This window comes from Podarcis pityusensis (genome assembly GCF_964106645.2).
Source record: "Podarcis pityusensis genome assembly, chromosome: 15".
In the NCBI taxonomy this organism is placed as follows: Eukaryota; Metazoa; Chordata; class Lepidosauria; order Squamata; family Lacertidae; genus Podarcis; species Podarcis pityusensis.
This window is the reverse complement of record NC_138040.1, coordinates 39075959-39102583: the sequence shown is the minus strand read 5'-3', so window position 1 is coordinate 39102583 and position 26625 is coordinate 39075959. Positions and strand designations below refer to the sequence as shown.

Below are 26625 nucleotides of genomic sequence, written 5' to 3'. Positions count from 1 at the left end.
GCCTTCCTCATAGCAATATGCAACTTTTGGCATATAAGGCATTGGATGGAATGCCTCTAGTTTAGTATGAGGTTGGGATGAAGTGGTGCAAGACCCCTATCCCAAACAGGTGCGATCGCAGGGTACCCCATTAGAGGGATGCATTGGGAAGACTCTGTCCAGAAGCCAAACGTGGTGGCAGACAGGCCACCTAGGGAGACCTGCATCTTGAGGTGGTTCCTTAAACCCGGGTTCCTTAAACCCTGCTGAAGCATCAGCCCTCCATCAAGAGGTTGAGAATGGATATACACCCAATTCCTGAGCCAAAGCCTACAACTGTAATCAATAAATGTTGTGGCCAATTTTAAATCCCAGAACATTTGTCTTGTACAGTTTGTTAAAACTATCGACATCCTGGGCCTGGTCCCCTGGGGGCGAGGATCACTGCAAGTGGGTCTGCAATTTCCACATTACATTTGAGTTTCCACACTAAGCAAAAGCCACTTCCAGAACTATAGTGGAATATAGTGCGAGTTGAGCACTCATTTCTGTGTTTTTTTGCTTCCAGAAAAAATCAATTTACAATTAGCATGGAAATGAGCACCAAACTTGTGCTATATTCTGCTGTATTTCTGGAAGCGGCTTTTGCATCATGTGAAAGCTCAAATAAAACGTGGAGATTAACAGGGAAATTTTGGGGAAACAGAATAAGCTGCCATGTGAATGCAGAGATCTTTCCCAGTCTGTATCTACATTGGAATTGTTTTTCATTGCTTTTTCATTTGTGTATTTGCTGTGCTGGGCTCCTTTGGGAGGAAAGGCGGGATATACATTTCATAAATAATCAATAATAGAGCAGGATTTGTGTACATTTATGCAGTACGAAAGCAAAGAGTCAAAGCCTGCTGGGTTGACATGAAAGGGCACGATGCATTTTCCCCTCACCAAAGTCCTTCAGCATTTGGAAGCATCGCTGGTATGCATTTTTCATGTTTACATCACAGAGCAATTTGAAAACAGCAGGGGGAACCCTTCTGTGTGCCTGTGTCATGCGCGTTGCTAAACATTAAGCCACCTCATTAAGCGTTTCACGCTTACAGAACAAATGAGGAAGCAACGAATTGTTAAATTTTGCAGGGATCTTTGCTTGCAGGCAGACGCCGCTGTTTGGAAGCCTGGTTGTTGTCACTGTATTTGTGCAGCAAGGGCAGAACAAGCCAACAAAGAATCGCATCAAACATGACAAACTTCCCACACATAGAATGAAATAGTATATAAACTGACGGTAGGCTGTACACTTGTCTTACATATGCAAACAAACTAGCTAGGGGAGTGCTTGAGCATTAATCATGGTTTTGGGTTTTTTAATTATTTTCTTCTTCATATGATGATGATTAAAAAGATACATAACATTGCAACCCCAATAATAGACATCAGGTTGTCCATCAACGTAAATAATCCTTATTAATCCAGAAAGTCCACCATATAATGGCCCGGGAACAGCACACAAATTACTTAATCCATCACAGATAGTCATTCCCTGGGAAGAATATACCGTATTTTTCGCTCTATAGGACGCACCCGACCATAGGACACATCTTGTTTTAGAGGGGGAGAACAAGGGGGAAAAAATCTCCCCCTCTCTGCTCAGCGCCCCTTCAGCGAAGCGGCAGGAGAAACGGAGCCCCTTCCATTTCTCCTGCCTCTTCGCTGAAGGGGCGCTGCACAGAGAGGGGAGAATTTTTTTTCTTCTTCTCCCCCTCCAAAACAAGGTACGTTCTGTGTGTTCAAGGTACATTCATGCGAAGCCTCCGGAGTGCAGCGGGAGTTCCCGCTGGGCTCCGGAGGCTTCGGGTTCCTTTCGACCTGCTCTTTGGGGCTGGTTCATAATTGAACATAAATATAGATTGGAAATGGCTGTGTATAGCGAATACTTATCTACTTTTAAAATTCTCATTCTTGATCTTATTTCTTCCTTTTCTTTATCTTCTTCTTGTTCTTTTCTTTTATATTTTACCTTTCATTTCTTTTCTTTATTGTGAATATTGTTTTGTAGAGGTGTAAATAATTGTAGATTTGAGAAGAGGTAAAATGTTTTCTAATTTTCTATTGGTTACATGTATTTTCCTTTTTTTGTATATTTGTATTTTTTTCTAATTTGTACTCAATAAAATTAATAATAAATAAATAAATAAAGCTCATCACGTGTCCATCTCCTCGTCCCACTTGGCGGCGTCAGGCAACTTCATGTTTTGTCACATGAAATCAAGGAACATGGAGGCCTGCAGTAACCGGCCCAGCCTCTGGAAGTGCCGTGTATGGTAGGCGAGACTCCACAGCTGCTTTGATCCCTTCGTATTGCAGGAGGCTCTCTGGCGTCTCATGCTTGAGGAGGGTTTCCACCACTGCCTGAGCCTCGAGGTAGTTCCACGAGTTTGTGTTCCACGTGATGGAAAACTTCAACACAGCCTCTGGAAGAAGGGGTTTGGGGAAGACACGTCAGGAAGGAGTGCAAGTTGCAGGCAGCGTGGCCACCTTGAACCAACACACCTCTCTTGCGAAGGGTGGCCAGCTCTGGGCACACATCTGACCTGCGCCTTTCTTCAAGGCAGGGAAGCAGATCCAACACCCCTCCCCACCTAGTAGAAACAATTAATGATGGGAGGGGTGACTGAGTTTATTCCAGACTACATGGCTTGCAGGAATGGGTTTTATAATATTTATAAAAGTACAACAACAATATGCATTATAATCTTTGTTCTAGTATTACAGAGCTGTTGGAGCTAATTTGAGGCTGTATACACACCATACATTAAAAGCATTATCGCTTCTCCCCTGTAAGAATCCTGGGAATTGTAGATTACCCTTCTACCGCATAGCTACAATTTGTAGCACCCTTTACAAACTGCAATTCCCAGGATTCTTTGGGAGAAATGTGCTTTTAATGACTGTTTTTCCTGCAGCAGGCATGCTCAGCTACCCCTCTGGAAGCTCAATCCCACAGAAAGCTGTGACGGCCACCAACTTGGATGGTTTTATGCAGGAAAGGCTATCAATGGCCACTAGGCACAATGGCTATGCTCTACCTCCACAGTCAGTGGCAGTAACATTTGTGAATAGTAGTTGCTGGAAGATGCAGGAAGGGGATACAGAATGCTCTTGTTTCCACGGGCCTCTGGTTGGCCACTGTGAGAACAGGATGCTGGACTAGACAGGCCAATGTGGCCTCATCCAGCAGGCACTTCTTATGTCCTTATGTGGTTCAAGGGTAGAGATTGTGAGAAGGCATCTTCCAAAGCAATCCCACCCCGCAAATAGCTTTGGAGCCTTCTTGCCTCTAGCCTAGCCCTCACCCCTTTTCCTGTTCCTGCTGGAGTCTTCTTTTGCTTGCCACGCCTGCGGGCTCTCTTCCGGCCAATGCTGCCAATGACAGATCTTAAAAACTTGGGGTCGGTGAGATTCGGCAATCGCAGCACCTTGCGCCTGCTGGACCTCCTGAGCGGAGCAGATTGTGTCTTGCTCCTCATGAAGTAGAGTGAAATGCACTTCCGGGTTGGCGCCATCGCCGAATGGCGGACTCCCTCCGAGCTCCGGAGGGAGTCTGCTCGGCAGGGGCTGGGTCCTACCGCGCCGGCGACGCGGGGACCCTTAAAAACCACGGGCACGGAGTCCGTGGACATGGGTGACTCGGCTTGCACCATTAGCGCCCTCCCGACTCGTGAAGGAGCCTTTTTAAAGGCTTCGGATCGGGTGCCGGGGAGCGGCATGGTGCTTTGAGTCTTCTGCTTTCCCTGCCGAGCGCAGCCGCATGCCATTCGACGGAGAGCGCTGACTTCTTCCATTGAAAATTTGGACTATTAACAACAACCCGTGAGTAATTGGGAAACCGGGTTCAAAATTTCGGATTTGGCACGAGCGGGGGCGATTTAAAAAGGAAGTCAATCCCCCCCCCCTACTGTAAGCATTCCAAAACAAGGACTGGGTAACCAAGGTCCAAAGGGAAGTATACTTCTGATAAAAATCATTAATTTCACGATGGGAAATTATAAGAACTGTGCTGGAGGAGAAGAGTGGAGGGTGAGAAGAAAAATGCAACCCCCCCCTGGGAACCGGGGCGATTCGCGGAGCCTGGTGAAGAGAGACGGAGACTTTGACAGCTGTCAAAGTAGCTGTCAAAGCTGGAGAATATAAAGAGGACTTTGTTTATGAGGACTTTGCTGGTTAATTTTGTTACAATTTGCTATAATATGGATATAAACTGTTGGAAAATAAGCAACAATTTGATTTTTGGATTAGAGGATACAAAGTTATTACAATCCCCCTAGAGGGGTTTCGGGACATTACAAGAACGGTCGTAAGTGGAAAAATACTCTGGGATTCGCACAGGACTTGTTATCTTCTGGGAAAGCTGCAAAACTGAAATAGTATTTTGTCTACAGAGGTATTTACATTAAAGGAGACAATAGAATTTTCTATTGAAGAAAGGAAGGGACTGGACGTAAGTTTTTGTTCCTGAATAACAAACCTCTGTAGAGATACCAGATTTCTGAATTAGAAAGTTTTAGCAGCTGAACAGGACAAGAAACCTGAGAAAGTGAGGAATAAGAAGAACAAAGGACTGATTACGACACGGAAAGAACAACGGGAGGAGTGGTAAATGTGGAATTGATTTATTGGCGTGACCCCGCTAATTGATTTACGGTCCACAATTAGCTCTTTATGCCCGGCGCGCTTCCTCCGAGCTGCGCCACTCAGCTCCGTCTCCAGTAGCTCTCCAGTCACGCCTCAGCAGAGTTGAACACAGCAGCGAAAAACTGTCACGTAGCTTCACTTAGCTTCAGACAAACACACACAGAGACCAGGTTTGTCCATTTCAGTTCTTTATTCCGACATTCCCCAGGAATCTCCTGGGCTCACCGCAGCCATGACAAACTGCGACCTCTTTCTCACAGAGACCAGAGGGGAACAGAAACGAAACTCCTCCCAGCTCCTCCCAGCTTCGAAAGCTGACGTCAGAATGTTGAGGCATCATGGGAACAACTTAACCAGTTAAGTTCCAAACCCAACACCCCCTCTTGCCGAACCATTCTGACAAGACCTTTTTGAGTTCAACACCTTCCCCTTTGCCTTATGCCACTTCCCGGCATCTTTCCCAGGCACCTGTTGAACCCCTTCAACATTCCCAGAATCACACTGTGCGACACTTTTCCACGCACTTGTGACCTGATACCCTACTGACCCATTTGGGCCAGCAGTTGTGTCTTCTCCGTCAGATCCTTCCCCCTCTGACTTGACACCCTGTTTGTGAGCTTTCTCCATTACGCTAACCGGAGATGAAGCCTCACACCTGGACACTCCTTTCACAACCTTTGGAGATGCCCAGACCTGCCCTGAACCCTGATCCTGGACCTGGTCCCCATCACCGGGTTCTGAACCCTGATCTTGGACCTGGTCCCCATCACCGGGATCAGCCTCTGCCTCCCTTTCCTCCTCAGAATCAGACAGACATTCTGAGAGAAAATCAGGACCATCCCTGAGTCTTGAACACCCATCCTGTTCACAGAACTCAGCCTGCTTACTGACCAGCAGCTTGGTTTGATCACCCTCTGGGTATGCAAACTTCCACCCATTGGTTGCAGGATCATATCCACAGAAGATCATTTCCTGAACCTTTGGACCACCTGCCTCAAAGAGCTCAAAGGGCTCTTTGGCTACCCTCCCAAACCCGGGAAAACCATGTACCTGTGCACCCTTGCATGCCCTGCACCCTAGGGACCTCCCACATTTCCGGAGTTTGTACCCTTTTGTGCACCTGTGCAGCTTTTGCACATGACTGGGAACCTTAGCACACTGCGCCTGTGCTTTTCCAGCATTCCCACCACCCTCCAGAGGTGACTCCAGAACAAAGAGATTGTTCTGCCCCCTTTTCACGTTGGCCACTTGTTTCCCCTCTCTGAAAATGGAACAGGTGTCATTTTCAAAGCAACTTTTGTATCCCTGCTTCATTAGAGCTGATACAGATAACAAACAACAATTCAGTCCCGGCACAACGTAGACCTCTAGCTCCTCCTGTAAAGGAGAAAAAAGACATGTTAGCCACACCAGAAACCGACTTTCTCATTCCGTCTGCTAACATCACAGTTGTGTCCTGTTGAAACAGCCCTGCAGTTCCGCATTTCGCCAGCAGGCTCGCTTAGCAGGTGCTGACCAACAGCAGTATTCAAAACCCAGCGCATCACCGTGTCCTGGCTGGAGTTGTTCTTCACAGTTGCCATAGAAGCAGTGATAAGAAAACAACCCTCCCCAGCATCTGAGCCACGTCTTTCCCTTGCGTTCCCACGCTGGCCTCCTCTCCGAGACTGGTTCCCATGAGAACTCAGCTGGTTGACCTTGGGACCTTCCTGCCCAGCTGTCTCCGCTCTCCATGGGCAGCAACGACGAACTCCAGTGGAAAAACACTGCCCGGGGCTCCTCCCAGCCGGCCTCCTTCTCCTTCTTCCAGAAAAGCACTCCTTGCCAGCTCCGCCCCCTCTGGCCCGGCTCCCACTGCGGCTTTCTGGGAACCTGCTTTGTTGACATTCCACTCCAGCACGCACAGTGGACAAGCCTTTACACTTGCCTTTGGAATCCTTCGCCCCCCCGATCTGCTCACTAGCACTCCTTGAGGCTAAATCATCAGGAACAGGGGCACCAGCCATCTTTAGGCTTTTCTCAATACTTCTTCAGGGCTCTGGCCTCCTGCTGAAGCTTCACAGCAAACGCAGCAGCACATACCCAGCAGCCCTTGCTCAACTTCTTAGAGTGAGCTGTTCAAACGCAATGTCCTCCAAGACCTGGCTGCCTGCCATTGTCTTCCGTTCTCCCAAGGGGCCCCAAGCTGTACTCACCAGCTTATCCGGCACCCGTTTCCAGCTGCTCCCAGCTCTCAGCTCTGCAGCAACACAGGCAACCACTTAGTGTCTTTCAGCTGCTCTGAGCTCCGCAGCTACTCCTTTGCCTCCTAGCAACAGGCAAAAATCTCACCACCTCCTGCCGCAACTTCAAACGCATTCCTGTGACAGTTTTTACGATCGGTGATTAAGGGTCCATAACCTGTGGAATTGTTGATTTTGGCGTGACCCCGCTAATTGATTTACGGTCCACAATTAGCTCTTTATGCCCGGCGCGCTTCCTCCGAGCTGCGCCACTCAGCTCCGTCTCCAGTAGCTCTCCAGTCACGCCTCAGCAGAGTTGAACACAGCAGCGAAAAACTGTCACGTAGCTTCACTTAGCTTCAGACAAACACACACAGAGACCAGGTTTGTCCATTTCAGTTCTTTATTCCGACATTCCCCAGGAATCTCCTGGGCTCACCGCAGCCATGACAAACTGCGACCTCTTTCTCACAGAGACCAGAGGGGAACAGAAACGAAACTCCTCCCAGCTCCTCCCAGCTTCGAAAGCTGACGTCAGAATGTTGAGGCATCATGGGAACAACTTAACCAGTTAAGTTCCAAACCCAACAGTAAAGATCAAGGAAATTAAAGGCCTTTGTTAGATTGGACACTTGAAGTTAAATATTATTAAAATTAATAAATTAAAAGAAAACCGGCAAGATGGAATCGGGGAGAAATCTGGTCATGAATTGAGACTTCCAAGCTGATAATGTATAGACTGATGGACATGGGGAATTCAAACCGGGGAAGGGGGGGGGAGATTTGGAATCCAAAGGCTGTGTAACCATCTTTTGAATTTTTCTATATCTCTTATTTTTTATTTCTTTATATAACTTACGCATGTCATTTTATTTTGATTGGACGTGTTTAAAAAAAGGGAATTCGTGGAAGGAACTGGGGTGGATCTTGGGGAAAATCTTTTTTCTTTTCTTGTTAATGATGTGGGACGGTGGTAAGATTTGTACAATTCAATTTGGATAGTGGGTTAAACAAATTAAGCTTCAAATTGGGAGTGAGAGCTTGTAGAACCAAATTAAGGAAAGGGGAATACAGTCGGGGGGGAGGGGGGGAGTCCCAGAAAGTAGGCAATGAAAGTAAGGTTTTTAAATATCTTTTTTTCTTTTTCTTTTTTCTTTGTATTTTTATATTTTTGGAAACTTTAATAAATATGATTTTAAAAAAAAAAGAAGTAGAGTGAAATGTGAGGAGTGTTGCAAGCCAGTGCAGAGGCAGAAGGTCTGGCCGAGATGGTAGAGCACGGCTTCTCTGTCAGGGGCTTCTTCCTAACCCAGTAGAACACCAGTATCATATGCCTCTTAGATGGGTTGGACATGCTGAAGAAGGTGCTGGAGGCCCAAAGACCAGGGTGACTTCAAAGCGGAGGACGCAGCAGGCAGTTCCCTATCAATGGTGCCAAATCCAAGCAAATGTTAGCTCCAGTCCTGTTAAATCGATCCAGCAATTATGAACGTTAAATAAGGGATTAATTCCTCAGGCACTATGAAAAGACTTTCTGTGGTTTTTTAATAGATGGGAGCCCCCAACTACTGCCACTGTTGACAGCCTGTTGCCCCTTCACTCTGCTTGAATGGGTTATGTCACAATGGTTCCTTCATCAGGTGTTTGTGAGCATGAAAATGCTGTTGGTAGTTTCAGCAATGAAAGCTCGGGCATAACATACTGTTTGAAAGTCTGGACATTTCCTCTTTTTTATTTAACAAAATTTATATACCACTTTTATAATTTATATACAAATTATTAGGAGAGCAAGTTAAAAATATACTGTAGTTTATTCACTTATAGGCTAGTTTACATACTTTATTCCTTCTTAAACTTCTATCCCACCTTTCCTCCACAGAGCATACACACTTCAGCCTCCACCTTCTCCATTTTATCCTGACAGCAATATGGTGAGCTAGGGCCATAGCTCAGTGGTAGAACAACTGCTTAGCATGCAGAAGGCATCAGGTTCAGTCCCCAGCATCTCCTGGTGGGACCGGGAGTGCTCCCTCTGCGCTTCGGAGGCTTCACGTTGCTATTGCTGAAGCCAAGGAGCCTGCATTCGCTCCATAGGACGCACACACATTTCCCCTTAATTTTTGGAGGGGAAAAAGTGTGTCCTATAGAGCGAAAAATACGGTAGTTTAAGTCACACTGTTGAGTACAGCCGTATCTGCAGATATGCTTTAGGGAGCTTATCTTTAAGACCAGTTTCATTTGTATACTGAATAAATGGCCACCATAGTGCATACAATTTGTCTGGTTTTTCTGTTCCTTTTATCTCTTTTATTTTCTCAGTGACAGCCTTTCGCTAGACATTTCTATATCGTAAGTCAAGGGTTCCTTCCAGGTTTGAGCTATAGAGAGCCGAGTGGCCACTAAAAGAAAAGTCAATAAAACCGAAGTCTTTCTATCAGCGTTTAGGCATTCAAAGAAGGGCAATGAACAAAATCAGGTTAAGAAATCCATGGGCTCCCGAAATAATTTTTGATACTTCCAAGGACACCAGTCCTCAAAATGCCTGCTTTTCCGGGCAACCCCAACATACATGATAATAAGTCCCCTTAGTACCACCTCACCATGAGCTTCATGGCTGAACTGCGGGCAATATATGAGCAAACTGAATCATTATGCAGCACCACAGCTTTCAATGTACAGTATTTTCTCTAATATATGCAGAGATGGATTTTTGTTAGGGCCAAAAGCCATAATTTCCATTGCATTTCACCTATGCCCTGCCCTAAATCTTTCCCCCAAACCCTTTAAAATCCAGCCAAGGCCCCCATTTGGTTGTTGACTACTGCCTTGTGACTAATGACTCATTCTGGTTTCATAAACCATGGTTGCACAAATTGTGATTTCATAAACCATGAAACAATCGCTGTGATTTGGTGTACACTTTCCTATTTTGCCCCCTCCCTCAGGCCCATGAGCAGATCAGAACCTTGACCTGTGGATTGACACTGCATAAACTACAAGATGAGTAGCTTGTTCTGGCAGACTCGCTCAATAATGATGTTGTCACGTGGCATCATGCAAAACAAGCAAACAAAGAAACCCTGAAACTATTCCACGATAAATACTAAGTGGTATAGATTTGCAGATTCTTGCATCATTGAAATGGCTACAGTTCTTTCATTCCATTAAAAAAAAAAAACCCAACTATCTGTAATTTGCATGTTCCAAGACTAATAATAATAATAATAATATAGGGGGAGGAAGAAAAAGCAGGGTGATCATTTGGTTCCTTAGTGCCATCTAGTGCTGGCAAACTTGTTGGTTTTGCTGCAAAAGACTTAGATCAAGTTTCAATCACATGGCAGTTTATTATTTTTGAGCTTCCCCATAATTTAAAAGCCACTTCCAGAAACGTAGTGGGATATAGTGCAAGTTTGCCACTCTTTCTGTGTTATTTGTTTCTGGGGGGGGGGGGAATCTGTTTGCAAATTACATGGATGCGAGTACTAAACTTGTACTATATTCCAATAGATTTCTGGAAATGACTTTTAAATCATGGGGAAGCACAAATAGAATGGTCAATCAAAACAGAATAAACTGTTATGTGATTGTAGCCTAGCATAGCTACCCCACTAGTATTTCAAATATTTGGTATTCATTTCACTCATTAGTCTACAGTGGGGTGTGTGTGTGTGTGTGTGTGTGTGTGTGTGTGTGATATTGGGAGTATTTTTACGTTGGACACTTCAAGCCATTATGTTGTTGAGAGGCTGCATAGACATGCTGCCACTCCAAATAGCAGTGGTATGTTTTGCATGCAGAAGAGCCCAGATTTAGCCCCTGGCATCTCCAGTTAAAGCCAGACTAGCTCCACAAAGCTACTGATGCCATAACAGGCATGCCCATGATGAGCAGTGATGTTGTGCAATGTCATAAAATGTGCTTGCTTACAACTTACTCCTCCCTGCACACAAACATTCTCCTTGGCCTTTTAGCACCTAAGTGACCTCCCCAGGGTGCAAGCCTGGGCAGTGTGCATGGAGGTCTTGGGCTGTCTAGACAAGAAGAGCCCTCTCTCAGTCTTGCTTACGGGATCCAAAGGAAGAGACAGCAATATGTTTGGCACCAGCTTGGCTGCAGGAGTTGCCAGAAGAAGGTGTACAAGGTGCCATCCAACCATCTTAGGGACTCCACTCTGGATTTATGTAGGGTTACTCCTTAGTCTTCTCTTCTCTCAAAGATATCCCACAGGATAGTGGAGGTTTAGGATCAGAGTTTTCCTTCTCCTAGATGGTCTGCCTTTCCAGGTTGATGAGCCCCATCTGCCCCTCACTTTCCTCTACAGCACGTGCAAAAACCCTCTCTCTTGGTCTTGACCACTCAATCCACCAGAACCTGTCTTTACATGTCTAAATCATCATCATCATCATCATCATCATCATCATCCAAGTTCCAAAGTCCTTTATAGGGCATGCAGGAATCTTGATCCATATTCTCCTCGTCACATAAAAAGGTCATCCCTATATTGTACTGAGCTATTGTCTCCTCAGACACAGCATCAACAATCTCTGAAACATTTCATGGTGATTTCCATCACACAGCTATATTGGAAAACCTTTCCCAGTCAGAGTCCTAAGCAACTCACTGTGTTGAGAAATCGACACAGCAACCAAAACTGCACAGATTTAAGTGACGGATCGATCTTCCATCACATGGAAGCCAAACCCAAATTGTTTTCTATGGTATTAAAGTTAAGAAAAGGATGCTCTCTGGGTAAAAAAAGAATCCCCGAGAGTTTTATTTTATAATTAAAGATTTAAAAGGGAGAAATAATACATAATGAATCTCCCAAATTCACATTGTAACATATTTATTATTTATTCTAATATCCTCATCCTTCTTAGAATTCTTTCTAAAGGGGACCTGGCAATTTTAAAACAGAAAAGAATAAAGAAAGACTCCATTATTAAGCAACTAACCCCCATATTTGAAAAATATTCAACCTCCTGAAGCATAAAAGTCTATTGCATTATATATGCTGCTGTATATTTCTGGGCCAAAATAAATATTTATGCTTGACTTAACTTTCAGGTTGTTTTATTTTTCCCCTAAGACAAATTCTGGGGTTGCCAAATTTTGAGGGGGTCTGTGGGCATATTTGGAATTTCCAGAGTGCTGTGAGAGCCTCTTCTTACTTATTCCCTCTGCCCCCAGTAGACAGAAGGAGAGAAAAAACACAGACATAATCATTTGCTTTTCCATGAGGTCTGGGTAAAGGTCAAATCCAGTAGCATTAAAACATCATCTTGAATTTCTGTTTTACATGGGGTCTCTCCCCACCACAAACCACAATATTCAATTCATACTAGTAGACTATTTAGATTGGTAGATTATTTAGATCCATTCCAATCTGTGTTCAGGCCTGGCCTGGGAATGAGTTGGCCTTGGTCACCCTGACTGATAGGGCAGGACAAGGGGAGTGAGATTTTGCTCCTGCTTCTCAATCTCTCTGTTACTTTTGATAACATTAACCATGGTATCTTCCCAGACCAGCTCCGGGAATTGGGACTTGAAACCCTGTATTACAGTGGACATGGTCCTACTTATAGGACCTAGTCCAAAAAGTGGCATGGGGAGAGTCCTTTTTGCACTCCTGGCTATGGGGGACTACGGGGTGCTGTTTATACTCAATGCTAAATAATTTCTATATAGGTAAAAAGGTAAAGGACCCCTGGATGGTTAAGTCCAGTCAAAGGCGACTCTGGGGTTGCGGCGCTCATCTGGCTTTCAGGCCGAGGGAGCTGGCGTTTGTCCACAGACAGCTTTCCAGGTCATGTGGAAAGCATGATGAAACCGCTTCTGGCGCAATGGAACACCGTGACAGAAACCAGAGTACATGGAAACACCGTTTATCTTCCTGCCACAGCAGTACCTATTTATCTACTTGCGCAGGCATGCTTTTGAAATTCTAGGTTGGCAGGAGCTGGGACAGAGCAACGGGAGCTCACTCGGTTGCAGGGATTTGAACCGCCAACCTTCTGATCAGCAAGCCCAAGAGGCTCAGTGGTTTGGACCACAGTGCCACTCGCGTCCCTCAGTTTCTATATGAAGCCACTGGGAGTGGCCATTAGGCGTTTGGGAAGAAGGTGCCATCAATATGCTAATGACACACAGCTCTATTATTCCATAGTATCTCAATCAGGAGAGGTGGTGTGGCCCCTAGACTGGTGCTTGGACACAGTGGTGAGGTGGATGAGAAAAAATAAGCTGCGGGACTGTGGGTGACTGGTTCCTTTGCCTGAGAACTTAGTCAATTGCCTGACCTGGATAGGGTTGCACTCCCCATGAAGGAGCAAGTATAAAGTCTGGGAATGATCTGGCACTTTCTCATGCAGCACAGATGTTGACTGGAGTGAGAGACTGTCAGGATGCATGCAGCACCTCTGCTGGTTGATGATTTGTTTCTGGGCCAAGTTCAAGGTGTTAGCACTGGTATATAAAGCTTGAGGGCAGCTCGCTTGCAGAATTGTCTTGTAAATCTCAGGTCTGGTGCTTGCCAGCACTGCAAAAGGATTGACCCCATACACAGATCTTCATGAATCTTCAGGATGTTTACGTAAGAGGACAACAAATCACAGCAGGATGCATCTGTGGGCGCACATCAGATTCATCGTTTTTAATCGTTCAGTCAATGAAGACAGATGTAATTGTGATGTGATGGTGACTGGAAATGGAGGCAGGCTGAGGGGTGGGTTTCAGCAGAACCTGTGTGTGTAGGGATGAGGAGGAAATTTGGTTCAGTTATCATTTAAAGCAGAACCTGTCTAATCTGCACATCCTGAAACAATACATGAACTGAAACACAGCCGGCATCTGAAATTTGCACTTCTCCAAATTCTGCAACTCTAGCCAAGTTTTGTGTATGAAAATGCATATGCTAGAGTAAAGTATGCATAAAAGTGTATATGGTAGTGGAAACTATGCAGAAGTGCATGTTATTAGGTGAAATAGCTCTGCAAAAATGTGTACATTAGGAGAAATTTACATTATAATGCTAATGAATTTTCATGATATAGGATATAGGAACACAAAGAACTGGAGAGTGGAAAAATGAGAAAAATTGAAACTGAAATTAATAATTTGTCCATCTCTGTTCTAAACCTATCTCTCCCCCCCCCCATTCTCTCTGATTCCTGCTGTACCCCATTTCCCCTCCCCCACCTCCTGCTAGTCACCCAATTTTCCTTCCCCCACCCCACAGTCTTCTTGATTGTTCTCTTTTCACCCCTAACCAATCAAAGAGAGGGGGGATGCCTCTTCCAGCTTTGTCCTTCAGCTCTATGTACTTTTCAAGGAAAAAGGGAGAGGAATTGCTTAGAAGTTTTATGTGTGCCATGGTAAGTCCTCAATAACCCACAGGCACCACACTGCTAGGGATGGATGAATATATCAATTTCACTTTCTCATTTTCCCCATCTGAAGTACTCCAGATTTCTTCTTCAGTTTGATCCATAAAAAGAAGAAGTAGACCTCATGAAAATTCATTAGCACTTTTGGTGCATCTGTGGGCCTAAGAAATGCTTTGATGCTCTGCTCTGGTTGTGTTTCCATGCTTCTCTTTATCCATATGATTGAACTCTGGCCTTTTTTTTATTTAGAACATCATCATATTAGAAGCTTCTTCCCTATAATGGGAGGTGAGCAACTGTAGTTGTAATACAAACGTCTTTTTTTTTTCCTGGGGTGTTTTCAAAGGTGCTTTTGAAATGTTTGAAGAGAACACAAGCCTTCCATCCAGGCTGTTTGAGCCAAAAATGCTGGCAAGGGCTTGTAGAATGAACCAAGCAAGGACATTCATCAGAAATACAAAAGCAACAAGAAAAACCAGCCTCTCTTTCAAAAGAAAAAAGCCCACAATAGAAAGCCACAATGAGTCTGTCGCATTTCCAGAGCCAACATTTCTCTCCCCTCTCTCCATTCCCCCCTCCCTTTTGTTGCATAGCCCTGCCATTTTAAAAGGGTTGGTGATGCAGTCTCTGTGACAGAATATGAAAAGGAAGCAAAGTAACTATAGGTTTGGTTTCAATACATCCAGAGGAACTTTGTACTTATTTATAAGCAGACTCGATCTTTTGCCTGTCAGAAAAAAAAAGAAAGTAAAAATGCCCACCAGTTTCAGAGCTTTTATCACATTTTCTATGACCAAAAGCAACCCAGGAATGGCAAACGACAAAGCTTTGTGCCCAATGTTAGTCACAAAGACCCATTGAAGCTAATGGCCATGACTAACTTAGGTTCATATGTTTAAATGGATCTACTCTGAGTAATACTTAGTTTTATTTGCTTGTTCATTTGTTTCACGAGATTTTTAAGCTGCTTGGTTACAACAAAACCTCAACCAGGCTACAAGAAGAGTAAAACGGTGAAATTACCACTTTAAAAAGCAACTATTTCGGTTTTGTAAAATAATGTTTATTGAGTTTCCAAAAACAACAAAGCGTGTTCTCCATCACGGAGAGCACGTGTTGCGGTTGGGGATTCCAAGACACCTTGCTGTTTCTGGGCAGATGGTTTGGCCAACTCGTAAGCAGGGGCAGGCTATTACTGGGGAAAATTAGATGTTGCCATTTAGTGATTGACAGCCCTATTTGTTAAATACAAGGCACGCAGCAACAGACGTCCTCTTTCGCTGCGTGCTTCGGATCACCCGCCATCCCTTCCCTAATGTTAGGCTGTTTGCTTGACCTTGCTATTGCCTGTCATGGGGTCGTCTGCTTTGGGGCAGGGGTCCGGTAGGAATTTTGCCATTTGGCTGATTAGTGTGTGCCACTTGGTTTTCGCCTACCGCGTAGCAAAGCGTCACAACTTGTAAGGTTTGCGGTTAGGCATTGGTCTGGAATTGGTTGCTGGAGGGGTATGGATTCGGCTGTGCCTGCCCCTCCAAAATGCTGCTGCTGCTGCTGCTGAAGGGTTTTACCGTTAAAGGAACCCAGGGGCTCCCCCATGCTTTTGTCCGAAACCCCCTGGCAAGGGGCTAGGGCCACGCAAGCCCCTGGGAGCATGCTGGGGAGAGGTGAGGCATGGTTCCCAGTCCCGTCTTTCTCCCCAGGTGACTTACCCTTGCTGACTTCGCGGGGGGTGCGAATGTCAGAGCTGTTCCCGTGCGGGGGCAGTTAATGCTACCAATGCCTAAGCAACCACTCACATTGCTGTATTTGAATAAAGTTGTGGCCAAAATTATGCCAAAAAAATTAAACAAAAATTAAGTGTCAATTGTGTTTTCCTTTGGGGTGTATTGGGGACCTCGACACGCAACATACATACAAGACAAAACAAAGAAACACAGAACAATGACAGTGTGCAGCACATTATTGCAGTTGGAATAAAATTAACAGAATGTTCAGGACACTTTTGCAGAATCGTAATAAAATAGATTCCACAAAGGAAGCTTTTTTAAAAAAGTAAGCAGCACATATCAATAAAGTAACTTCACCAGGTAAGGTTTTGCCCTCGGAAAGTGCTTATACTGTTACCAGATAAGCTGTATATGATTAAACACTTCAGCACAACACTAATTCCAATGGAATTTAGAGGATAAACATAGAGAGAGGCACCGAGTGAGAGCGATGAGAAAACTAAGATGATAAAATAGAAAGATGGATGGTTTGACTTTAGAGACACTTAATGAATCAATCAGTGTTTTTAAACCCTGGCTTTATGAAAGGACAGATAGATAGATAGATAGATAGATAGATAGATAGATAGATAGACAGACAGACAGACAGATAGATGGATGGATGTTCCATAGACTCCCTGGTCGGAAGATATTTGAAAATGTAGTATTAGATGACAAGGTTTCATGAAAAAAATAACATATACTGAATGCTGCTCTGTTGCTGGGTGACCTCCTCTCTCTCTAATATTTACTAGCACAACCTCCCTGACCCAGAGGCAAGGGAGGTGGATGTTTTACAGTTTGCAAATGCTTCTTGAAAGACACTGAAGACTACTTGAGGTAGTTGGTCTAACGCTAGGCTCAAGTGATCAGAGAGGGTGAAAGGATGAATTAGAAGCAAATTGCCTGTGGTCAGAAAGCGTCCCCTTGGGAATAATAAAATGGGCATCATAATCCGCTTTTCCAAATTATTGCAGAAAAGAGAATGAACTCAGGGTTGCTGTGAGAAGCATAGAAAGCAGAAGTATCTTCCCACAGCACAGGTTTGTTGGAGTTTTTTTTTTAAAAAAAAATGGAGCAGTAAGGTTATCAAAAGCAGAGGATGCTTTTACAGGTTTGCAAGAGGGGAGGGGCTACTACTCCGTAGTGGAACTTTGGCTTTGCACAGTTCAATCCCTGTTTTGATATACTGTTCCTTGTAAATTTCACTTTACTATAGGTATTCTTTCTGTTTCCTATTTCACTTTCAATCAGTAAAACGATGCTAACCATGGCTGCTGGTCTCCCATGAGTTGCTTTACGGCAGGCATGTCCAACTTCAAGTAGCCTGTGATCTACGATCCAATATAAAAAACAGGCAGTAATCTACCACCCAGGGGTGGGCGCAGGGTGGAAGGGCGGGCGCTGGCTGCTTCCACCAAGGGGACAGGGTGGGTGGGTGCCCAGCTCCCCCCCAACCCAGCCCTTTCTCTCTCCCCCTCCCCTCCACAAACCAGCTGGGCTGCAGAGGTGTCCAGGGGGATGCTTCTCCTCCCTCCCCCCCCAACCAGTGTGATCTCTCTCCCCCCCAAACCAGCTGGGCTGCAGAGCTGTCCCTCTCCTCCCCCCCACCTGCAAACCAGCGTGTGATCTCTCCCTCCCTCCGTCCCTGTCAAAGGGAGCCTCGCAGCTGATGTGGATCCCAATAGTGTCATGTGACAAAGACACGTGAGAGCAGAAGCAGCAAAGCAGGCTGGGAAGTGCTGGGACTGCACAATCATTTGGGCCTACAAAAGATATTCAGGCCTAACTGCTAAGTCACTCTGACATGTGACTTAGCAGCCATTTTCTCTGTGTGTTCCCCGTAAGAATTCAGTCAGTCTGCCTCAGTTGTGAGCAGTATGTAATCTCAGTCAAGCTGTTTGGAACCATGTTGCTTATGAAGAAGTTTATTTTAACTCAGTAAAGCTCTTATTCTTCCACTTAAAAACTCTGCATTATTAATTTACGCTGCACGTCAAATAGTGCCTGCCCTCCCTCCCTCCCTCCTTCCCCACTGTCAAATAGGGCTGCACAGCTGGTCCTGATCCCTCCTTCCATCTCTGGCAGACGCCCCCTTCCCCAATTGGGAAAGCCACAATAAGCCAAAAGAACCAAAGTTTGGTTAGATTCTGCTCTTGTGTGAGAGCCTGAAATAGCCATTGTTCTTTAGATGAATCTTTCTTGCTGTTGTAACCCCTATCTCACCGAATTAGAGAAACGGGTGAGCTTAAGTGGTGTAAAACAAACTAGTGTCATTGAAAATAAGGATTGTACCTCCATTTCTTTTCTTCCAGAGAAGGCGAAGGACCCTGGAACAAAGCGCGCCTACCCATGGGAAGCAAGTTAGGGGAGACCTGGCCATCAAGGGGATAGGAATACCTATCCCCAAAAAAGAGAACCCCCCCCCAAAGAAAAACATAGAAAAGCCCCAAAAGGAAGCCCCGAAAGTGGAGAAAGGGGGCCTCCTCCAAGGCATCCAAGGGAACAAAATCATCCTGGAGGAAAGACCCAAAAAACACCCCCAAAACTTCTTTCACCCAGTGCCCCCTCCCCAGCGCTCCTCCCTGCCCAAGCCATCAGCCCCATGTCGGTGGAGGTTGACACCCCCCTCCCTCCCCACCCACTGGAGACCCCTGTTCAGCATTTCTGGCTAGGGTCCCCGCCTACCTGACCCATCACCTTTGACCCCCGTCCCAACCCTGCATATGTCCAGACACCCAGCCCCCTGAGCTTCAGGCAGCTCAGTCCCGCTCTCCACAGGGCACAGCAGATGTCAGGTATGGGGCAGGTGGGCCCAGTTTGGACAAAAGACCTTGCTGGCCAAACTTGGCCCACGCACTGGAGGTTCCCTGGTGGTGTGGGCATTGTTGAGCCAGGCAGGCCCCGCAGATTTCCACCATTGTTTGTTAATCGAGTTAAAACGTTGGCAGGGTTATTGTAAATTCAGTAGTGTAAAGTATGCTAGATATAGTGGGAAGGGAGAAATAGGAATATATGGGGAAATTAAAATAGGCAGTGTGGCGTTCGTACAGAGCCCCCAGTCGTCTCACAGACTATTGAACTGTATACCATTAATCCACTGCCACCAACCAGGTCCTCCCCGGTAAAAGCACTTCAGCCTCAGTCAGGTTCTCAATTAATAAAAAAGGGTGTATTTTATTTCAGACACAAACAAACTGTTACGGTATTCCAAACGCTGTTACTCTTTACTTTCTTAGTCTTATTTTCCTCTCTCTGTCTCTTCTACCTCCCCTCCATCAAGAACCCACTGCCCTAACAGTCTCTCTCCAACTGCCTGCCAACTGCTCCTCCAACTGCCTTTCCCAACCAGCCAACCCACTAAAACCAACCAATTACCCACCAACAACTCAGTCAAACCTCGGGCTAAGCCCTTTTATACACAGGTAGGCTCCGCCTCCAGCTTTCCTATTGGTCTATATTTTTAACCCTATCTCTCCCCCCTGTTCAAACATTTTCTAAATGAACGGGCAAACGCCACATCCCTCCCCCCTTAAATAAATTTGATCAGGAGGGATAACTGAACAGAGTTATACTCCTGATCAAACTGCATTAAACATTTAAAGCAACTCAGTTATTTACAGGAAAAATTATTAACTGTCCATGGTTAACCTTCATCATCGGGTCTTCTTAATAAAGGATCGGCCACAATGTTCAGGGACCCTTTTACGTTTCTTATGGTGAAATTGAGGTCCTGCAGCAACAGGGCCCACTTCATCCATTTGCTATTAGTTCTTATCATCATGATCGGATGCAGGTTGTCTTCCTCTCCCGGTTGACACAGCACGGCTCCGATCCTGGCATTCAACACATCTGTAAAGATGGTGAACTCTAGGTCATAGTTTGGTGCAACGAGGACTGGTCCGGTAGTCAAGGCATTCTTTAGCGCATCAAATGACTGCTGGCACGCTGATGTCCACTCCACATGCTCTGGTTCTTTCTTACAAGTCAAGTCTGTCAGTGGTGCAGCTATAGTGGTGCTGCCCAGGGACTCTCTGAGGCTGTTATGATCCCTGCCTTCAGCTTCTCCTGCACCTTGTTGCAGATTTTATCCATGTATGTCCCAGTTATCCGATAAGGGGTCACTTCAATGGGTTTAGCATCCCCAGTGTCTATGCGATGGACCACTCCCTTTGCTATTCCTGGAACATTACTAAAGATGGCTTTGCATTTTTGTAGGATACTTCCTACCTCCTCCCACTGTGATTGGGTTAATGAAGGGGCTAGATTCACTTCTTCCTGATTATAACGTTGCTCCCCTCTCCCTTCCATGCACAGTATGTCATCTGTTTCTTCTGGGTCCTCTCTTATAGCATATAGAGCCCAGCTTTCTGTTCTATGGTAGGGTTTTAGTATGTTCATGTGAACCACTTTGCACCCTTCATCCCCCTGCTGGATAATGTAGTTCACATTATTCATTTTGGACACAATCTTGTATGGTCCCTCCCAGGCTAATTGCAATTTATTTCCCTTTATTGGCCTTAGCAGCAACACTTCATCTTCTAGGTTCTCTCTCTGGCCTTTTTATCATACCAGACTTTTTGCTTTGACTGGGCGGCTTTTAAATTTTCTCCTGCTATTTTTAAGGAACGGCGTAAAGTGTTTTGCAGTTTGTACAGACATTCCATTACTGACTCTGGATCACTATCTGGGTGATCCTCCCAATTCAATCGGAGTAGATCTAAAGGTCCTTTGACCTTGCACCCTAGTGAAAGTTCAAAGGGACTATACCCAATACTCTCTTGTGGAATGTCTCGGTATGAGTACAAGAGGGGTTGTAATTTGCAGCCCCAGTCATTTCTGCTACGTAGGCTTTGATCATACGGATCAAAGTTCTGTTAAACTTCTTAACCAATCCATTAGTCTCTGGATGGTACGGTGTGGACATTATATGTGTGATGCCACACACTTCCCACAATCTTTTCATGAGCTGGGATGTAAATGAGGTGCCTAGGTCCATGACCAACTCACTTGCAAACCCCAGGCAACTCATGTAATTAATCAACGCATCTGCTACTATCTCAGTTTTGATATTTCTTAATGGGATCGCTTCTGGATATCAGGTTGCAAAATCTATGATAGTCAAGATTTACTTATTGCCCAGTTTCGTGGCTCTTGGCAATGGCCCTACTAGGTCAAGCCCCAACCTCTGAAATAGGGTAGAGATCACAGGTAAAGGACACAGTTGGCTTTTGTCTTGTCCTGCCCTGTACCTCGTCTTTGGCAAATATCGCATGCCTGGCAATATAGCTTGATTTGTTTCCCCATGCCTGGCCAGTAGAAGTTCTGCGCAACCCTTCGTTTAGTGCGTGTTATTTCCATGTGTGCCCCAAAAATGTTATTATGGGCTTGTTGCAAAATCTTTTCTCTATAGGTATGAGGGATTACCAGTTGTTTACGGATTCCTCCTCCCCCCCCCATACAGTGTGGCAAGGAGTTCCCTATACAACAGCCCGTTTTCTTCACAGAATCTCTCTGGGCATTCAGGGGTTAAAGGCGCAGCAGACTTAGCTGCCTCAAAACAACTGCTTAACCCAACACCCCCCTTTTGCTCCTGAGCGAAACTAGCCTTATGGGTGTTTCTAAAAGGAACTATAACGGCTTCAGTTTCTGCTCTGGCCAAACCTTCCAAGAAAGGTTTCCCAGCCGTGCCTCCACTGGCAACTGTTTCAGTTTCCTCAGTAGTGGGTGATTCTTGGCCCCCCTTTGAGCGAGTAACTACAAATGCACTCTTAACATGCTCTAGGAGATCCCAGCTGATAAACACTACTGCTGGAACCGCCTCAGAAATGGCTACCTGCCACTTCCCAGACCAGTCACGGAAGTTAATATCCACTTCAGCTACTTTTAGGATCACTGGTTCTTTGGCAATTCCTTTTAATTTTATCGTTTTCTCAGGTATTAATTTAGTGGTGTAAATTATGTCTGGATGGACGATTGTAATCTGTGAGCTGGTGTCTCTTAACCCAAGATACTTTTTATCATCAACCCAGATGTTCTCCCCAGCATTTCTCAAGAGGAAACTATCCTGTTTAATCAAGTAACATTGTACCACATGAGCCTCAAAATTTTCCTCAGGCTCATGTCTAGCTAAAACTTCAGTTTTCTTAGCAACCTGACTAGCCTCTTCGTGCTCCACTGAGTGGATAAGTCTGTTTTTGAGAACCCGAATTCACAGTTTTACTCTTTCCATCCCCACAGTCCAAACTCCTGTGGCCTAATTTACCAACATCCAGCACTTTATTTCCCTGTACCCAGTATAATTAGTTTTATTTCCTTTTCCTTCAGTGGGACCAATGTTAGTCAGGGCCTTGTCAGTTGGACTTTTAGTTTGTGGCATATTTCCCTTATTTGTCACTGAGGTAGGGCTTTCCTTGGCATATTGAAATTTGTTTTTGGGGTACTCCCACGCTTTCCCCCCAAATTTCAGACCATCAAATCCATGGTCTCTAATTTCATTAATTTGGTCAGCTAAAGAGGCTGCCTCCTGTATAGTTTTAGGGTGTCATTCTTTTACCAGATATTTCAATTTCTCATTGATGGTTGTATAAAATTGTTCGAGCGCTATAATCTCCCTGATCTTCTGAACTGAATTGGCACCCTCCTGCTCTAGCCACTTTGTGAGGTAATTTGAAATTTTGGCTCCAAGTTGAGCAAACGTTTCTTCCCTCACTTTTGTCACACTCCTGAACTTCTTTCTTAACTGTTCTGAGGTGATTCCAAATCGGGTGTAAATTAATTGTTTAAACATGTCAAAATTTCTAGACTGCTATTCTGGCATTTGCGCATATATTTTGGCTAAGGTTCCACTAATTCTAACCCTTAATACTATCATTTTTTCCTCATCTTTTACTTGGGAATCTTTGCATGCTCTTTCAAATGAGACGACAAAAGCCTCTGGATTATCCTTCTCTTTGAACTCAGGAAAACGCTTGAGGTCTATCTTAACCTGACTTTGTGCTATTATTATTATTTTGGTTTTCCACAGATGCCAATTCCATTTTCCGCATTTCTAACTGAAATTGCATCTCTTTTCCCCACAGATGGTACTGCTCCCTTTCTCTTTCTCTTTCTCTTTCTCTTTCTTGTTCAGCTTTCATTTTATCTCTTTCTTTTTCTTGTTCAACTTTTATTTTATCTTTTTCTTGTTCAGCCTTAATTTTTTCTCTCTCTAATTTAAATTTGTATTCCTGTTCCAACTTCCATTTTTCAAATTCTAAAGAGAGTCTAGTCTCTACTGCCTCAGAAGGAATTTCTGATATCTCCTCTAAACTCTGACCTTCTCCCTGAGGATTCCCATTTTCCTCTCCCTCAGAGCTTTCATAGGTTGGTTCCCTAACAGGATTTCTTGACTTTTTAGGTGGCATATTGAGCACTTGTGGTCTGACAGCGAAATAGAGTCAATTCAGAGATTTCCCCCCCCCCCAAGTTATTCTTTCTGGCTAGGTTTTCTTTTAGCCTTTGGCCTTGGAGGCTTGCACTGGGTCTTCACATTGGCCCTGCACAGCCACTTCTTCCAACCACAAGTCCGATACCTCTGCCAAAATAACCTCACTCCCAGATCCAACTTTCTCTTCACGAGCGTATAAACCAATCCCGCCATGGGCGTATAAATCTATCCCACCACAGGTGTATTTATTTCTCCCACCACAGACGTATTCTTTTATTCCACCACGGGCGTATTTATTTATCACACCGCTGCCACCAATTTTGTGGCGTTCGTACGGAGCCCCCGGTCGTCTCACAGACTATTGACCCGTACACCACTAATCCACTGCCACCAACCAGGTCCTTCCCGGTAAAATCACTTCAGCCTCAGTCAGGTTCTCAATTAATAAAGAAGAGTGTATTTTATTTCAGACACAAACAAACTGTTATGGTATTCCAAACATTGTTACTCTTTACTTTCTTAGTCTTATTTTCCTCTCTCTATCTCTTCTACCTCCCCTCAATCAAGAACCCACTGCAAGAACCCACTGCCCTAATGTCTATCTCCAACTGCTCCTCCAACTGCCTTTCCCGACCAGCCAACCCACTAAAACCCACCAACAACTCCCAACAACAACTCACTCAAACCTCGGGCTAAGCCCTTTTATACACAGGTAGGCTCCGCCTCCAGCTTTCCTATTGGTCTATATTTTTAACCCTATCTCTAACCCCTGTTCAAACATTTTCTAAATGAACAGGCAAACGCTACATCCAGTCTTAATGGAGAAAGAAATAGAACCATGGAAGGGGGAAGGGAAGTCAAGGAAAGAATGTACGGTTGTATTCAGTGAAATGTAAAAGACTCAAATGAAGGCCTAAAAGATACCTTGTCATCATGTCCTTGCAGGTGTTCCCAAGGTAGAGTGATGGCTCTGTGGATTTTGACCAGGACTGGGATTCTTGGAAGAGAGCTTTTGGAAGCCAGCTGACGCAATTCTGGCTGGGAAAGACCACCTTCACCTGCTGAGCTCCTTGGGTAATTGGCTCTCCTTCTTCCTTCAGGTCCTTCTGCTCCGACCACCGCTTTCTGTTTCACTGCCATCTCCCAGGTCCTCTCCTTGGGAAGGTGGGAGAGGCAGGGTGGTGTGGGATGGTTAGAGTGTTGGACTAGAACCAGAGAGACCCGGGTTCAAATCTCATGGCAAGACAGTGGTGCAAGAGTCACCTGGTGCACATGTGAGAAGCTTCCTGCCGGACTGGGACTGTGTCTAGGTCTCCTTCCATAGCCATCCTCCGCCCCCCTCTAGGCAGGAAGGGTGGCTCTGGCGCGGAATCGCAGGGCTGGGGAGAAGCAGCAGGCAGTGTGACTCCCCCCAGACTTGTGAAAGTGTTTGGGCCAGCTGAAGTAGGCAAGGAGGGTGAGGCCCTTCAGGGGTGGGGGCAGGGGTGGGGAGGATGGTTTTTTGTGTGACACCCTTTAAAGACCATTTTAACCTTATTTGTCACACTTGGGGGGGGGATTGCAGCTGCTGCTGCTGTTGCTGCTGCTGCTGCTTTGGAATCTGCAACCCAAGGTGTTGCTACAAGTCTTTTTTGTTTGTTTGTTTGTTTGTTTGTTTGTTTGTTTGTTTGTTTTTGTTACTACAAAGGATAATAGACCTTGGATGACTCTGTTGCACCCCCTGGTGATGTCATTGGGAGTGCAACATGGTCCAGCTTCGCCCTCCCTCCCTTACAGTTCGCAGTGACTAAACCAGCCTCCCTGGCCGTTATATAGGTGATGCTGTAGCAGAGGAAAAATGAGGTCAACAGTTTCCTTTGCCTCCATGGTGTGTAGCCGGAATCTCTGGCTTTCCCCCTCTGTTGCCTTACAAATTGGCAAGGGAGGGATTGGCACATAGGTGCAAAGTAGGTCTGACTTTGACTGGAGTTTGTTCTCTTCCTCACAGGCGATTCGCTTTCCTATGATGCCTTTCTCAGCCAAGGACAGACAGCAGGAGCCCAAGAACCGGAAATGGGCAGAGGTGTATCAAGGAGTCTGGTGCCACAACGACTGCCACCTCTACAACGCCCACCCCTCCTTTGCAGATGGGATGAACTGTGAAAGTGGCCAAGAGTACCACGATTGCTCCAAGCACTCAGAAATGACATTCAGGAGCATGTCATCCCCTGGCTCGATGTTCTCCTTTCCTCCGGAGGCTCTGTGTGTCTTTCATCCCCTGATGGGGTGGACTGGAGGTTTGACTTCAGGGTGGGTTTTTTAGGCCTTTCCTCCAAGGTGATTTTGTTCCCTCGGGTGCCCCCTTTCTCTATCTTTTCGGCTTCCTTTTAGGTCTCGTAGGATTTTATCTTTGGGGGGTTCTCTTTATCGGGGTTAGGTGTGCCAGGTCTCCCCTATCTACCTTCCCACGGGCAGGACAGCTTTGTCTGAATAGGTTGCAGGGTCCTTCTCCCTTTGCTTCATTTCTTTTTAAATATATATATATATTTGTCATTAAAGAATTATTAATTTTGAAACATATGTGCATTGTCTCATTTTTCAAGTTGTGGTTTCTACAGATCAGCTACATTTGTTGTGAGACATTAGTGTTACATACAGTGTTAGGTTAGGAATAAAAAGGGGCAGTGGTGAGTGGGGTGGGGTGGGAATGCTTCTATTCTTCTACTTAGTGTATGTGGGGGGCGTTTGTGTCAGTGTCACTTGTGTGGGTTCTCTTACTATAAAAAGGTATAAACCTAAATCAAACAAGTGTTGGAAATGTAAAGAGAAAGAAGGTTCTTTTTCTCATATGTGGTGGTCTTGTAGTAACGTTGAAGCTTACAGGGAAATGATGTATAATGAATTGAAAAGGATGTTCAAAATAACCTTTGTAAAAAAAAAACCCAAGAAGCTTTTCCTTGGGGAATTATAGGGACAGCACTGCGTAAACTGTATAGAAATTTATTTATGTATGCTACTGCAGCAGCAAGAATGCTAGTCATCCCAGCAAAGGAAGAATGGATACAAAAACTTAATGGAATGTGCAGAAATGGCAAAACTTACTGGAAGAATAAGAAATCAAGATAACAAACTTTTTATTAAAAAATGGAAATGGTTTATTGACTATTTAC

General features: G+C 45.0%; 1 protein-coding gene and 3 long non-coding RNA genes across 5 annotated transcripts in view; 2 read left to right on the top strand and 2 right to left on the bottom strand.

The window, feature by feature from the left end:
• LOC308463885 overlaps window positions 1-26625 on the top strand; it is a 326983-nt gene that overhangs the window by 229915 nt on the left and 70443 nt on the right. The window lies entirely within an intron of this gene.
• Window positions 1238-3498, bottom strand: LOC308464703. Its single transcript, XR_013980133.1, has 2 exons — window positions 3333-3498; window positions 1238-2450 (listed from the first exon to the last, which is right to left on the bottom strand). It is a non-coding gene; the product is annotated as an uncharacterized lncRNA (long non-coding RNA).
• Window positions 4969-6084, bottom strand: LOC308463828 (uncharacterized protein). Its single transcript, XM_080982611.1, has 2 exons — window positions 5428-6084; window positions 4969-5388 (listed from the first exon to the last, which is right to left on the bottom strand). The coding sequence occupies exons 1-2, from the start codon at window positions 5983-5985 to the stop codon at window positions 5029-5031; spliced, it is 918 nt and encodes a 305-aa protein (XP_080838737.1). The 5' UTR covers window positions 5986-6084; the 3' UTR covers window positions 4969-5028.
• On the top strand, window positions 23036-26031 carry LOC308464687. 2 transcript variants are annotated; one of them, XR_013980127.1, is made up of 4 exons: window positions 23036-23206; window positions 23240-24188; window positions 24422-24550; window positions 25464-26031. It is a non-coding gene; the product is annotated as an uncharacterized lncRNA (long non-coding RNA). The 2 variants fall into 2 exon arrangements; XR_013980128.1 differs by having other exon boundaries at window positions 23036-24188.